The sequence below is a fragment of the Schistocerca serialis genome, chromosome 7, assembly GCF_023864345.2.
Source record: "Schistocerca serialis cubense isolate TAMUIC-IGC-003099 chromosome 7, iqSchSeri2.2, whole genome shotgun sequence".
NCBI classification, from domain to species: domain Eukaryota; kingdom Metazoa; phylum Arthropoda; class Insecta; order Orthoptera; family Acrididae; genus Schistocerca; species Schistocerca serialis.
The window spans coordinates 248,164,532-248,180,097 of NC_064644.1; the positions used below are offsets into that span (position 1 = coordinate 248,164,532).

Below are 15,566 nucleotides of genomic sequence, written 5' to 3' on the forward strand. Positions count from 1 at the left end.
CAAGCCTCTTCATCTCTCAGTAACTACAGCAACCAACATCCCACTGCATCTGCTTACTATATTCATCTCTTGGTCTTGCTCTACGATTTTTACCCTACACGCCTCCCTCCAGTACTAAATTGGTGATTCTTTGATGACTCAGAATGTGACCTACAAACTGATCCCCTCTTTTGGTCAGGTTGTACCACAAATTCCTCTTCTCCACAAGTCTGTTCAGTACCTCCTCATTAGTTACATGATCTACCTATCTAATTTTCAGCATTTTTCTGTAGCACCTAATTTCAAAAGCTGCTATTCTCTTATTGTCTATACTGTTTATTGTCCATGCTTCACTTCCATACAAGGCTACATAAAATTCAAGGAGGATTTCCTGACACTTAAATCTGTACTCAATGTTAACAAATCTCTCTTCTTCAGAAATGCTTATCTCACCTTTGCCAGTCTACATTTTATATCGTCCCTACTTCGACCATCATCAGTTATTTTGCTTCCAAAACAGAAAAACTCATTTACTACTTTAAGTGTCTCATTTCATAATCTGATTATCTTGTATCTCCTGATTTAATTCGACTACATTCCATTTTGCTTTTGTTGATGTTCATCTTATATCCTCCTTTCAAGACACTGTCCATTACATTCAATTGCTCTTCCAAGCCCTTTTCTGTCTCTGACAGAATGCTGTCTCTGACAGAAGTATGTCATCGGCAAATTTCTTCCCCCTGGACTTTAATTCCTGCTCCAATTTTTTTCTTTTGTTTCCTTTACTGCTTGCTCAGTATACACATTGAACATCGGGGATATGCTAGAACCTTCTCACTCCCTTCTCAACCATTGTTTCCCTTTCGTGCCCCTCGAACTTTATAACTGCCATCTCGTTTCTGTACAAATTGTAAACAGCCTTTTGCACCCTGTATTTTGCCCCTGCCATCTTTAGAATTTGAAAGAGAGTATCCAGTCAATAGAAATTCTTCCAGTCCATATGTGGCATAACAGCAAACCAGTGCTTAACAGGAGTGCCTCTTGCATCCATCTAGAAAAGATAACCAGAAGATGCCTAAATAACGCAAAATGCGTTGTTTAAAAATAAAGAAAATAAAACTAAAATTGCAACCAAGACTGTTTTTAACAATATATTACAGTCAACATTGTCAAAAGCTTTCTCTAAGTCTACCAATGCTACAAACGTAGGTTTGCCTTCCCTTAATCTGTCTTCTATGAGAAGTCGTTGGGTCATATTGCCTTGTGTGTTAATACATTTCTCCAGAATCCAAACTGATCTATCCCTAGGTCGGCTTCTACGAGTTTTTCCATTCTTCTGTAAAGGATTCATGTTAGTATTTTGCAGCCATGACTTGTTAAACTGATAGTTTTTCACACCTTTCAGCACCTGCTTTCTCTGGAATTGAGATTATTATATTCTTCTTGAGGTCTGAGGGTATTTCACCTGTCTCATACGTCTTGCTCACCAGATGGAAGATTTTTCTCAGGGATAGTTTTCCCTGGGCAATCAGCAGCTCTAATGGAGCTTCATATCACTTCGCAACGTTACGCCCAGATATTTAAATGATGTGACTGTGTGAAGTAGGACATTAGTAAAGCTGTACTCTAAGATTGTGAATTTGTTTTTCCTACTCATCCTCATTAACTTACATTTTTCTACATTTAGAGCCAGCTGTCAATCATCACACTAACTACAAATTTTGTCTAAGTTATCTTGTATTGTCTTACAGTCACTCATCTTCAACACCTTTCCACACACCACGGAATCATCAACAAAAAAACAACAGATATCTGCCCACCCTGTCCACCAGATCATTTATTCATCTAGAAAATAATAGCGGGTCTACCACACTTCTCTGGGGCACTTGTGACAACACCCTTGCCTAGCATGAACACTCACCATCGAGGACAACATACTGGGTTCTATTTCTTAAGAAGTCTTCAAGCCACTAACATATCTGTGGACTTATTCCATACACTCATATCTTCGTTAACAGTCTGCAGTGGGCAACCACATCAAATGCTTTTCAGAAATCTATAAATATGGAATATGTCTGCTGCCCTTCATCCATAGCTCGTAGTATGTCATGTAAGAAAATGCAAGCTGAGCTTCACACATGTGATGCTTTATAAATCTGTGCTGATTCATTGGCATGAGCTTTTTGGCTTCTAGGAAATTTATTACATTCGAACTCTGAATATGTTCTAGAACTCTGCAGCAAACCAATGTTAAGGAAATCGGTCCGAATTTTGCAGGTCCATTCTTTTACCCTTTTTGTATACAGGAGTCAACTGTGCTTTTTTCCAGTTACTTGGGCCTTTGCACTGGGCAAGAGACTCACAATTAGAACAAGCTAAGTATGGAGCCAATGCTGTAGAGTACTCTTTTGTAAAACCAAAGTGGGATTTCATCCAGACCTCCAGACCTGGCGACTTATTTATTTTCATCTCTTCAGTTGTGCCTCTATGCCAGGTATACTTATTACTATGATATCCATATGGGACTCCTTGCAATAGTAAAACATTGGTATGCTCTGTATGATTCTCCTGCATGAACAATTTCTTAAACACAAAATTTAAAACTTCAGCTTTCATTTTCTGTCTTCAACTTCCACCCTGTTCTGGTCAATGAGTGACTGGGTGAAAGCCTTTGATATACTCAGTGATTTTACATAGGGCTAGAATTTAGTTGCACAGGTGTGTGTGTGTGTGAAAAAGGGGGGGGGGGGGGGGGGGGGGGGTGCATGCTCTAGCTCTGCAAATGATTTGTTCCAAAATCTAGCAAGTTTTCTCTTCTTTCTGTGTGTGCCTGTTGACGACTCAAGGTTTCTGCTGTTCAGTGAGTGGTATTTTTTTATTCCTAAATTTTCTGCTAATTTCTACTATATTTGTAGTTATTAATTTTCTGCACATGCAATTACCTCTCTAATCAAGCAAATAAAGGCTAAATTCAAGTACAAAATTTTATAAATGCATCATAACTGACATGCAAAAATACAATGAAATGCATGCATGCATGTCCTACACGTTACAATGTGTGCATGGCTTTCAATAGAATGAAAAAGTCATGTGCTGTTACAAAAAGTAGATTGCTGACAAACGATTATACACACCTGGTGTACAAAGTTCTCGCAATTTACAATAACTTGTCTGTAGCTCCTTTGGAGTGGGAACTTCCCGTGATAGCTCCAGCACGTGTGGTACTCGTCGTCCAGGATGAGATTTGCGAACTTGCTCCAGCATTATATTTTCTTGAGTTCTAAATGTAATGTAATATGAGAGTGTATGAATTATTACTAACAAACAGATAAAATAACATAAACCTCAGTAAAAAATCAAAATGTTAATAATAAATATCATTGTAAACCAAATGCAACAACTCTTTTACACTATCATCTGACATCAAAAGTGAGGAGAGTAAACAATAAACTGGGCACGTATCACATTAATATTAACATCCAACATTTAGTAGTGGATGCCTTTTAAGATGACTTTGGAAACTCAAATTTTATACTTTGGTAACAAATATATTGATACTAATTTGCTTACCAACAAATTTCTGCTAGAACTGTATGCACCTGGCAAAAAATTTCATTGTCAATATTTTACAGAAGTTCTAGGTGGTCCAGAAAAGACAGAACTATTATAGATATTATAGATCCAGGTCCAGCTTAATGCCCAAGTAACACAAGCTGCCATTTGAGGCACAGGGCTGAGAGGGACACCAAAACTATAAGATTTCTCTACAGGACATGTCACAACTAGTGTTGGCCACATGGGGTACTAATCTGAGTGGAAGTGCAAGATTTGTATGCAGTGTATATGGCAATGAATACGTGATGAGTAAGTATACAAGGGAATGGAGGGGGGGGGGGATGCCAAATAATAAGTAGCTTGTGTGGATAAAAGTTCTTGAACCAGCCCTGTGTAGATCATGGTTTCCAGCAGTGTGTGTTATAGAATATTTAAGTACTATTTGTAAGTGTTTGGTAAATTGGTCATGAATAAGCATATAACTATTAGGGATCAAAGAAAGTTTTCAAAATGAATGGCTTCTGATACACTGTCACACTTACGAGCAAGACTCATGATAGTAGTAACCACATAAAATGGCATCAATTTCCATACTATATTCAGTCAAGTCCCTGAATAATCTTCCCAAGTAGATGAATCATGAGGCAGTTCTTAGCTGCGTGTAACAGACTACGAGACAGTGAGAAAGAGCAAACAATAACAATATCACTGCAGCCACTGAAACTTCAGTGTGGATGAGGCTTAGTACCTTACAGTTTTATTATGCAGTTTACAGTGTTTATATTGTCTGTACATGCAATTGTACACATATTCAGTACCTCTGTTACAATGTATGCATGAGTAACGTGGTATATATGATTATTACTGCCACATTTGCTGGACTTTAAGAACAATCAAGTTACTCTAAAGTATTTTAAAGCTGATGACTCATATTCTATTACACCACACCTTAAATAAAGTTCCTATTCCCTTCCTAACTCATATAGTTGTATTCTAACACAGAATGTTTGTCAACTAATTTAGAAATGATACTAAGTTAATCATACAGCACATGTTTACTCTGTAGTGTATGACCAAGCAGAGGTAGGTGTAGACAGGACACAACAAACTTTCAATAGGAAATTGAAAAAGAATGTAGGAAAGTCATCGAAAAGGAAGAAAGTTTTGTTGTTAGGCAGTTCTCATGCCAGAGGTGTAGGCCAACTTCTGCAGGAGGAATTAGGACCAGAATACCAGGTCACAAATTTTTTCAAACCAAGTGCTAGTCTGGATCAGGTGACAGAGGATTTAGGTTCACTCTGTAAAGGATTTACCAGGGAAGACACCGTGGTTATTGTGGGAGGGCCAGGGAACAGCATCGACAGAGATCCTGGGTACAGTACAGAGTGTGACCTGGTAAAGATTGCGTCGGCATCGAGACACACCAATGTTGAATTTGTATCTGTCCTGAGCCGCCATGACCGGCCTCATTTGAACTCTTCTGTTGGGAGAGTTAATTTGGAGTTGGAACAGCTGCTTGGGTCGGGTGCGGGGGCTCATATTGGTGTGGTTCCTGTTGATTATCTCAGTAGGTGGGACTATACCAGGCACGGACTACATCTCAACAGGAAAGGGAAGGGGAAACTGGCTGGGGTAATAGCAGGAAATTTAAGGGGGGGAGGCACTGCCATGAATGGTAAAATACCAGTGGTTACAGGTGTTGGAGCAGCACCTTTTTTTAGGATAGGTAAGACAGAAAGATGTCAAGTTCTACGAGAGGTCAGGATTGAAACAAATCTTCAGTTTAGGAAAGAAATTAAACAGCACAATTCTAGCACATTTGATCACCAATCACAGCTATCAATTATAAATTTTCACCAATCACCAGAAATTTTATCTCCACCAAGTTGTATCTCAGTCCTAGGTAATTGCATTGATGAATTAAAGTCACCCAACCCAGTTGACATAATCTGCCTCTCTGAACACCATGTGACCACTGGTATAGGAACTAGGCCTAAGCACAATGAGAAACTCAGACAGGAGAGTACTGCAAATGTTAGAATAAGGAAAGGTTCTCATAAAAGTATAATTAAAAATAATGTAAGTATATTTCACCAAAATATTGGGAGTTTAAAGAATAGAGTAGATGAGCTTCTGGTTTGTTTAGAAGATTTAGAAGCTGAGAATGAAATAGATATACTATGCCTGTCTGAGCATCACATTGTTACTGATATGGATAAGGTAAATGTAAGTGGATATAAGCTCTCTGCACATGTAATGAGAGAAAATATGGAGAAAGGAGGAGTTGCCATATATGTCAAAAGTTATCATTGTGCAAAAAGTATAGAAACAAAAAAGTTTTGTGTAGAGAAACATATAGAAGCATGTGCCTGTGAGCTTAAATTAAATAAAGGCACATTTATAATTGTAACTGTATATAGGTCCCCATCAGGAAATTTTCATCTATTTCTGAAAAATTTGGACTCCTTGTTGTGCTATCTGTCAGACAGGGGGAAGCAAATTATTATTTGTGGGGACTTCAATGTAGATTCTCTGAAAGAGGGTAATAGGAAAAATGACCTTGAAGTATTACTCAGTTCTTTCAATTTGACACCCGTTATTGATTTTCCTACTCGGGTGGTAAAGGATAGCAGCTCACTGATAGATAACTTCTTTATAGACCAAGATAAGTTTAACCAGATAAATGCTCAGCCTGTTGAGAATGGTCTTTCTGATCATGGTGCACAGCTAGTTACAATATATGACATAGCTCCATTCAGCAATACTAAACAGTCCTCCAAAGTAGTACGTTCAGTCAACGATTTAACAATTGCAAATTTCAGGGAAAGCCTACAGCAGTTAGACTGGGATGAGGTGTACCGTGAACCTGATGCCAATTTAAAATATAATTTATTTCATGACATTTTTGTAAATGCATTTGAAAACTGCTTCCCCAAGAAAATAGTTAAATATACTCTTAAGAAACCTTGTAACAAACCATGGCTTACTAAGGGTATAAAAATATCTTGTAACCGGAAAAGGAAAATGTATTTGACAGCAAGAAAGAGTAGTGACCCAGAAACTATCAAAAATTATAAAAACTACTGTGTTATATTAAGAAAAGTTATTAAAAAATCCAGGAGTATGTGTATCATGTCTGAAATCAGCAACTCTGATAATAAAATTAAAACAATTTGGAATATTATTAAAAGAGAAACAGGTCAACCAAGAGCAGAGGAAGATAGTATTACCATCAAATTGAATGAAAACTTTACGAACAAAAAGTCAGAAGTTGAAAATATTTTTAATAGTCATTTTCTAAATGTTGTGGATATAGTAGGATCCAGGTGTTCATTAGAAGATGCTAGGCTGTTAATGGAAGAGGCCATACCTATGCAATTTGATACAATTGAAATCTCACCCACTTCTCCCTCTGAAATTATGAAAATAATAAACTTGCTTAAAAGCAAAAACTCACATGGAATTGATGGCATTTCCAGCAAAATACTAAAAGCTTGTTCTCAACAGATAAGTAAGATTCTCAGCCACCTGTGTAATAGCTCTCTGGAACAGGGCATTTTCCCTGATAGACTGAAATATGCTATTGTTATACCTTTGCATAAAAAGGGGGATAGATCTGATGTCAACAATTACCGTCCAATCTCCCTTCTAACAGCTTTATCCAAAATTTTTGAGAAAGTAATGTATTCAAGAGTAGCTTCACATATCTGTAAAAATGAAGTACTAACAAAATGTCAGTTTGGTTTCCAGAACGGTTTTTCAACAGAAAATGCCATATATGCTTTCACCAGTCAAATTTTGAATGATCTGAATAGCCGAACACCACCCATTGGGATTTTTTGTGATCTCTCAAAGGCTTTTGATTGTGTAAATCATGAAATTCTGCTAGACAAGCTCAAGTATTGTGGCATGAGTGGGACAGTGCACAAATGGTTTAATTCGTACCTAACTGGAAGAGTGCAGAAAGTTGAAATAAGTAGTTATCGTAACATGCAAACATCAGCACATTCCTCAAACTGGGGAACTATCAAGAATGGGGTTCCACAAGGGTCAGTCTTGGGTCCTTTGTTGTTCTTACTATATATTAATGACTTGCCATTCTATATTCATGAAGAGGCAAAGTTAGTTCTCTTTGCTGATGATACAAGTATAGTAATCACACCTGACAAACAAGAATTAACTAATGAAATTGTCAATACTGTCTTTCAGAAAATTACTAAGTGGTTCCTTGTAAACGGACTCTCACTGAATTTTGATAAGACACAGTACATACAGTTCCGTACAGGGAATGGTATGACGCCATTAATAAATATAGACCTTAATCAGAAGCATATAGCTAGGGTAGAATATTCCAAATTTTTAGGTGTGTCCATTGATGAGAGATTAAATTGGAAGAAACACATTGATGATCTGCTGAAACGTTTGAGTTCAGCTACTTATGCAATAAGGGTCATTGCAAATTTTGGTGATAAACATCTTAGTAAATTAGCTTACTACGCCTATTTTCACTCACTGCTTTTATATGGCATCATATTTTGGGGGAATTCATCACTGAGGAATAAAGTATTTATTGCACAAAAGCGTGTAATCAGAATAATAGCTGGAGTCCACCCAAGATCATCCTGCAGACATTTATTTAAGGATCTAGGGATATTCACAGTAGCTTCTCAGTATATATACTCTCTTATGAAATTTGTTATTAACAACCAAACCCAATTCAAAAGTAATAGCAGTGTGCATAACTACAATACTAGGAGAAAGGATGATCTTCACTATTCAAGATTAAATCTAACTTTGGCACAGAAAGGGGTGAATTATACTGGCACTAAAGTCTTTGGTCACTTACCAAATAGTATCAAAAGTCTGACAGATAACCAACAAGTATTTAAGAAGAAATTAAAAGAATTTCTGGATGACAACTCCTTCTACTCCATAGACATTTTTAGATATAAATTAAGAAAAAAAAGAAACAATATTTAAAAAATAAAAAAAATAAAAAATAAAGAAAAACAAAAAACACAAAAAAAATAAAGTTGTTATATTAACTTAAGTATGTTGTTAAATTAACCTAATTATGTCATGTATTGGAAAATTCGACTCGTTCCACATCATTACGAAATATCGTATTCATGATACATGGAACTAGTATTAATCTAATCTAATCTAATCTAAACCTTTGATGATAGCACAAGAAAAATACAATCTGTGCATGTGTTTTTCCCATCAACAGCCTCATCTGTCATATATACAACGTACACGAGCAGTGGTTTGATGCAATTTATGTAAAAGATGATAAAAACAGTAACAGCATTTATAATTTGTGCAATTTTTATGATAAGCATAGTCTTTGAAGTAACTACACATAAAAATAAATGCACCTATAATATCAAAATCTCTTTAATGAGAAAACTGTTTAGAAGTTCCGTACAAAGTCCAAGTACGACAGGTTGAGTCCAGTTAAGTACGGAGAGTCTCGAAAGTAGAGTCAAGTGAGGATGGGAACAAACAATAACTGAATGAGAATGAGTGAATTCTGCTCCGGGATTATATTGTACATTGCTAATCTGTTCCGCAAGGTGGCACTGTCCATCGGCTATATGTGCCAATCTTGATGCAATGCTAACTTTGATGTTTGATAATGCCACTGACTGGTGGCCAGATCTGAGCTGCTGGGTGCCGATGAGCTGAATCTTAATGAGTTGAGCCAGCAGCTTGCGTACTGTTATGGTAATGATCGGTGAGGTGCTGGTGCAATCGGATTGGTAATAGAAGGTTTCCACAATTCTTTCCCCTTGCCAGGGTGACTGTGAGATTGTGGAAATCCAGCGTCCTTCCTCCACAGTCCAAAAATCAGCCTGATGGTGATGGCTCCAACACAGGCAGATGACCATGGATGCTAATACTGGAGCTGGATTCACGAAGAAATCCGGCGCCTTGGAGGGTAGGAGTAGGAATTGGCTGGTACGGAATCTGCTGACCATTTGGCACCACCATTTCCTGCTGAATTTCGTCCACACCCGGGCCCTGACATTGGTGCACAGGGCTGGAAAAACCATTGGAGATGGGTGAAGTAGGCAAGATTGTACTCAACGTATGAGGTGGGGGCAGAATCAGAGAAGGGTCCCAAGAACGGAGAAGGTGAGGACCTGAATCCATAGAGAGAGGAAGGCTCACGATTTATGTGTGGAGGCCAATTCCCTGGCCCTGGGTGGAGTTGATTTCAATGGCAGGCCACTAGCCTGTCCTCCATCTGCAGCATGAAGATTCTCCTACTCCACTAGCCATGGACGACTGCGGCAATCGAGCACTTGTGGCAAGCAAAAGCATGAGCTCGGACGAGGATCCTGGTGTGTATTGCAGTGATGTCGGTGCCCTTGGAGATATCAGGGCAGGCTGCGGGGATTCAGCACCATGTATGGCTAGCACCTGTAGAGCAGTTCAGTTGGGATCTTCTCATCAACTGAGCTGGACCTATAAGAACTGAGAAAAATCTTTCACTAGGGCGTCTCCAATGCACTACTTCATTTGTCTTAAGAGTCCATGGAAGGTGTTCTGCCTCCCCTTTCGACCGAGGGTGAAAGGAGAGTGCTCTGACGTCATGGACACTATGTTGTGCACTAAAATCTTGAAAATTTGTGAGATAAACTGTGACCTGCTGTCTATCATTATGGTGCAAGGGAGATCTTCAGTGGGGAAGATCTAGGTTAGGGCCCACACTATCGATTCCACCATCTTAGAGTGGTAGTTTGCCATGCATGGAAATCGAGTAGGCACCTATGACCACCAACCTGTAAGCATCCAAAAAGTGCCCGTGAAATCTAGTTTGACACGCTCCCTTGCCGGTGAGGGCTCTGTCCACAGAGAATAACACTGCTGTGCAACAGCCTGAACATTTAGGGCCAGCAGCAATTAAATGTTCAATCTCACAAACTATCCTTGGCCACCAGACATGCCAGTGAACCAGAATCTTGATACTTGATCAACAACACTTGGATTCCACCACTGTGTTCCTCGAACCACTCCATCACACTCCTGGCTTTGTGACATGGTACATCCTCTTGCTGAAAAATGCCACTGCTGTTGGGAAACATAATCGTCATGAAGGGATGTACGTCGTCTGCAAGCAGTGTACAATACTCTTCGGCTGTCATCGTGCCTTGCAAGAGCTCCCCTGGACCCATGGATGCCACATGACTGTTCCCCAGAGCATAATGGAGCTGCCGCCAGCTTGTCTCTGTCCTGCAGTACAGGTGTCAAGGAGCTGTTCCCCTGGAAGATGACGGATATGTGCCCTCCCATTGGCATCATGATGAAGGTATTGAGATTCATCAGACCATGCAATGTTCTGCCACAATTGTAACATCCAGTGCCGAGGGTCACGTGCCCATTTCAGGCTTAATTGCTGATGTCGTGGTGTTAACATTGGCACATGCATGGGTCATTGGCTGCAGAGGCCCATTGTTAGGAATGTTCAGTGCACTGTGTTTTCAGACACACTCGTATCCACCCAGCATTAAAGTCTCATGTTAGTTCCACCACAGTTCACCAACTGTCCTATTTTACCCATCGGCCCAGACTATGACGTCCGACATCTGTAATGAGGGATGGCTGCCCAACCCCACGGAAGTCTGGACATTGTTTCACCTTGGTTTCGTATCAAGTTGAAGCCACTCACCACAGCAATCCCTGAACATCCAATAAATAACGCAGTTTCCGAAATTCTCATGCCGAGCCTCCAGGCCATCAAACAACATATATTTTGTGTCAGCACCTTGAAGATAAGAGTAAAGAGATCAAGGCTCGTGTGGAGTCATGTAGACAGTCGTTTTTCTCTTGCTGTATTTGTGAGTGGAAATGACTAGTAGTGGTACTAGGTACCCTCCACCACACACAATGTGGTGGCTTGCAGACTATGTATGTATGTGGATGTAGAAGAAGAAGTTCCAAATGAAGGCAAGTACTATCCATGCTAAGTCCGAGGAGGTATCGAGAGGCTTAAGAGTAGAGACAAGAGAGCGAAATCACAACAGAACGAAAATAAGTGCATCCAACTCTAGGATTAAATAATGTAGGTTTTTAGTCAGTTTCTCAAGGTGGTGCTGTCTGTCGACTGCACATGTTGACCTTGATGCAATGCTTCCTTTAACAATCGACCGTGCTACCACTTGGCGGTCAGACATAAGCTACCAAGCATTGGTGCAGGCAAGTTGCGCATAACGAAGTGAGCCTGTGCCTCACTTTCTGTTATGGTGCAGGTGGTGAGGTGCAGTGAGGTTGGAGTAGCAAAACAGGATTATCACAGTTTTGTTCCTAATTAATGTAGACCCATTCTTGAAGCTAAAATATCCAACAAACGGATGTGATACTGCCACACATAGAAGTCAGATATATTTTACTCTTTGATATGTGCTGAAGCACAATGTGGGTAATATGTTGTTATTTGCAAGTTATTTTTCTGCCTAACTGCCATGGCATGATGTAACAGCCACGTAAATATCACTTACACTCTATTATTGAAATTCACAGTATTCCACTTGATAATGGTCACATAGATAAATTTTCACAACTGGATTTTATAAATTAATAATTTTACAGACAAAGGCAAGCATAATGCCTCAAAAATGCATATCTGATTTTTTTCCTATATTATTTCCTTTAGTATTACTCAGTCACTTATGCGCAAAACTACATTACAGGCTAACTTTTTTAATCATATATTGTATACATAAAAGTGTAAGTAAAACTATAGTATTCACTGTCTCTGTAATGAATAAGAGATTTATGTGCATGATTACTGTTCCTCTGAGAGAATCAAAACAACACTGAGTAACTCACCCATTAGGCTCAAATACACAGTGGAGTCAGTGTTTACTCTGTGTACTATTATGAAGAAACATTACTTGCCTGTCAGTAGTAGTTGCATGCAGCTCAGCCATGCGCACCAAAGCAGCACCTTCTGAAGTGCCCCAGACCCACAATGGTGGGCGATGACCTTGGAAATGTGATGCTGCACGTATCAGCTGCTTGTCTGGCAGTGACTCAGGTACTATAAGCCACATAGGCAAACTGTAAAAAATTACATTTTTGATCAATTTTGTCAAGTTTTGCAAAGGCATTCACAAAAATTCAGCCAAAATTACTTTTGTAGTAGCTAAAACCATAATTTCTGGACAGTTTAAATGTTTTTTCTCCATTGCTCACTCAATCTCACCATTACTCCTTATTGTCTCTACAGCTTTCCGTATTGGTTACACTACTTCTGACATTTCTCCTTTTAACCTCACAACCTGTTTGAACATTCACCACTTCGTCCTTCATTATAATTTTCCTCTATTCCATTTCACTTTTCCTTCTCTCCTTCCTTAAAACCTTCACTTTTTGGAGATCCACTACACTATCTTTCACAGAGTAGTATGGCAATAATTGGAAACATAGCATAAATTAAGATCTGTTGATCAGGATTTAGATTTATATAATTTCCCTAGAGCATCATGTATAATTGCAGTTGTAGCTTTGCTAATTCAATGACAGAATCATCAAATTTGCGCGAATATTTTACATCTAATGACACTTTACTCAGATGCTGAAGTTTAATCAAATTTGATCTCGTCATAGAGGAATAATGTTGTGGGGATTTGCTATATGAAGAGAAGACTAATTACGAGAGTATTACATGTAATACTTTCACTGATGTGGACATTGATAAATGTCCTGCTACGCCATTCCTCAGGTGCTGTGGCAGGTGTACACACACTGCTTGGATTTCCTACAGTACTGTGGAGGTGTGTAAGCGTCCTGAGCCACTGATCTCTCACTGCTGTGGACAAGTTATACCATAACCCAGTGAATAAAAAAGTTCTGAGTATTTATCATATAACATATGTGCCGTTGTGTGCTATCATTTGTAAAAATCTTGTTTCAATATCTTGAACTGTTATGAGATATGACAACTGTTATGACCACATGATTTGAAACACACAAGGACATGAATGGGTGCATTGCGCGCAGCTATCCATCACATAATAAAAAAAAGACATCGTTCTGCTCTCAATTTCAAAAAAAGATCTCAATGTCTTATCTACATTTCATTCACTGCAATGCATGGGCTAAAATCAACCAAATGCAACGTTTACACAATGTGAAACTTCCTGGCAGATGAAAACTATGTGCCGGACCGAGGCTAGAATTTGGGACCTTCACTTTTTGTGGGAAAGTGCACTTGCCCACGAAAGGCAAAGGTCCTGTCAGGAAGTTTCATATCAGTGCACACACTGTTGCAGACTGAAAATCTCATCCTGTTTACCCAATGAATTTCTACTTCTGCTAATATTTAAAATTTTGTGTAATGTTTTACTTAATCTGATGCAGCACAGTAAGTACCAGGAATAGCAAAAAGTTATTTGGTTGTTTACTGAATGAAGATATCACACTTAATACGTACAAAAGTCAATTTTTTTTGCTAACAGTTTTTGAAAAATCAGATTAAAAGTATTTCATATCGGCTGGAACACCAGTGCAGGCACCAGCATTTGGCGAGCAGTACAGCCATAACAAATGCTGCCTTCTGCACAGGATGCAGAGAGCACATATGTAGCGGTCAAGGTTAATAGCCCTCATCTTCCACTTTTCAACAAATGTTTTACTTTTCCTAAAAACTTCATATTTCAACAGTTATTTGTAATTTTCATGATCAGAAATGTTCAAATCCAAAATCCTGAGCCACAGTTTTTCTATTTCCAAAAATATAAAAATTTTAAAAAATAATTTGTTAGTTTGTTAATTATTCCAATTAGAAGAACACACTTTTTAGAAACTTTTTGGCAAACTAAAGGAATCACACGCACATTAATACTTCACTCTCGTAAGGTAGTAGCAAGGGTTTTGCCATTCTATTAGTTAAACTTACTTCACTGACTATTGGATTTTTATCCCCTTCAATTTTCCTGTTTTTATGTTAATATCTAAAATGGAATAACTTTAACAGTTTGTAATTTCTGTAATATGCACAAGCATCTCTGAATAGGTGTCATGTACAAAGTCTTAAGTAATTTGTGCCAGTTATACAAACTGTACAGTTACTATGTCAGTTGGTCAGAGCTTGGTAATATGAATGTATAAATATGAGTGAGTAATGACTATGTGAAGTTCATAGTGAATCTCGTAAAATGTACAGTTGCTTTGTTGATTGCTGCCACTTGAAAAAATTCTGAACATTCTTCAAGTTTGTGTATCTAACTGACCTAAGCAAAGACATCTGTCCTATAGTTTATAAAGCTGATCATCAAATTACACCGTATGTTAATAAATGCGAAGAGAAATGAAATATTCTACAGTTCTGTGTAGATCATTTAAAACTAGTTAATCATAATCAATAATCACAGAATGAGACTTAAGGCGGATATTCTACGAGACATACGAGGTAGAGGCATATGAACCAGGTTGGTAAGTTACAACTTAACATAGAAATTTTGCTTTCAAAGTTGTGAGTCTTCCAGAGCATATTTTCACTCTGCAGTAGTGTGTGGGCTGATTTGAAACTTCCTGGTGGATTAAAACTGAATGCCTGATCAGTAATTGAACCCGAGACCTTCGCCTTTTGTAGACAAGGTGCAAGGTAGCACTTACCGATGAAAGGCAAAGGTCCCAGCCGGGCACACAGGTTTAATCTTGGGTCTTATTACTTATTATTCTATAACATTGTGTCACTTACACAAACATTCAACTGAATAAAAATTGTAGAAAGGATTACAGTGTTACATTTTACACAAAGCTGAAATCAAAAACAAACAATGGAAAGGATTGTATGTTGCAATCTATCCTTTCCTTACTTGTTGAAATCAAAAGCAGATATTCTATGACACACCATTCAATTGATCACTTACCTGGAGGATATCTCAAAGTTTCTGTTAGCGGAAGAGATTCTCCAGCCACTACACTTTGAATTTTCCAGCTCACTTTGCCAGTCCTCCACATCTCTGTACATGCTTGTCAGATGGCGACATGCATAATAGTAGGGTTCTCTGAAAATTAAA

The 15,566-nt window shown here is 38.4% G+C and overlaps 1 protein-coding gene across 2 annotated transcripts in view; it reads right to left on the reverse strand.

The window, feature by feature from the left end:
- Positions 1 to 15,566, reverse strand: part of LOC126412281 (myotubularin-related protein 10-B) — a 124,489-nt gene that overhangs the window by 79,889 nt on the left and 29,034 nt on the right. For both annotated transcript variants that reach the window (XM_050081792.1, XM_050081791.1), the window contains exons 6-8: positions 15,417 to 15,554; positions 12,439 to 12,600; positions 3,114 to 3,259 (exon numbers count right to left, since the gene is read on the reverse strand). In XM_050081792.1, coding sequence (XP_049937749.1) covers positions 3,114 to 3,259; positions 12,439 to 12,600; positions 15,417 to 15,554 — 446 coding nt within the window. The remainder of the gene's footprint in view (positions 1 to 3,113; positions 3,260 to 12,438; positions 12,601 to 15,416; positions 15,555 to 15,566) is intronic.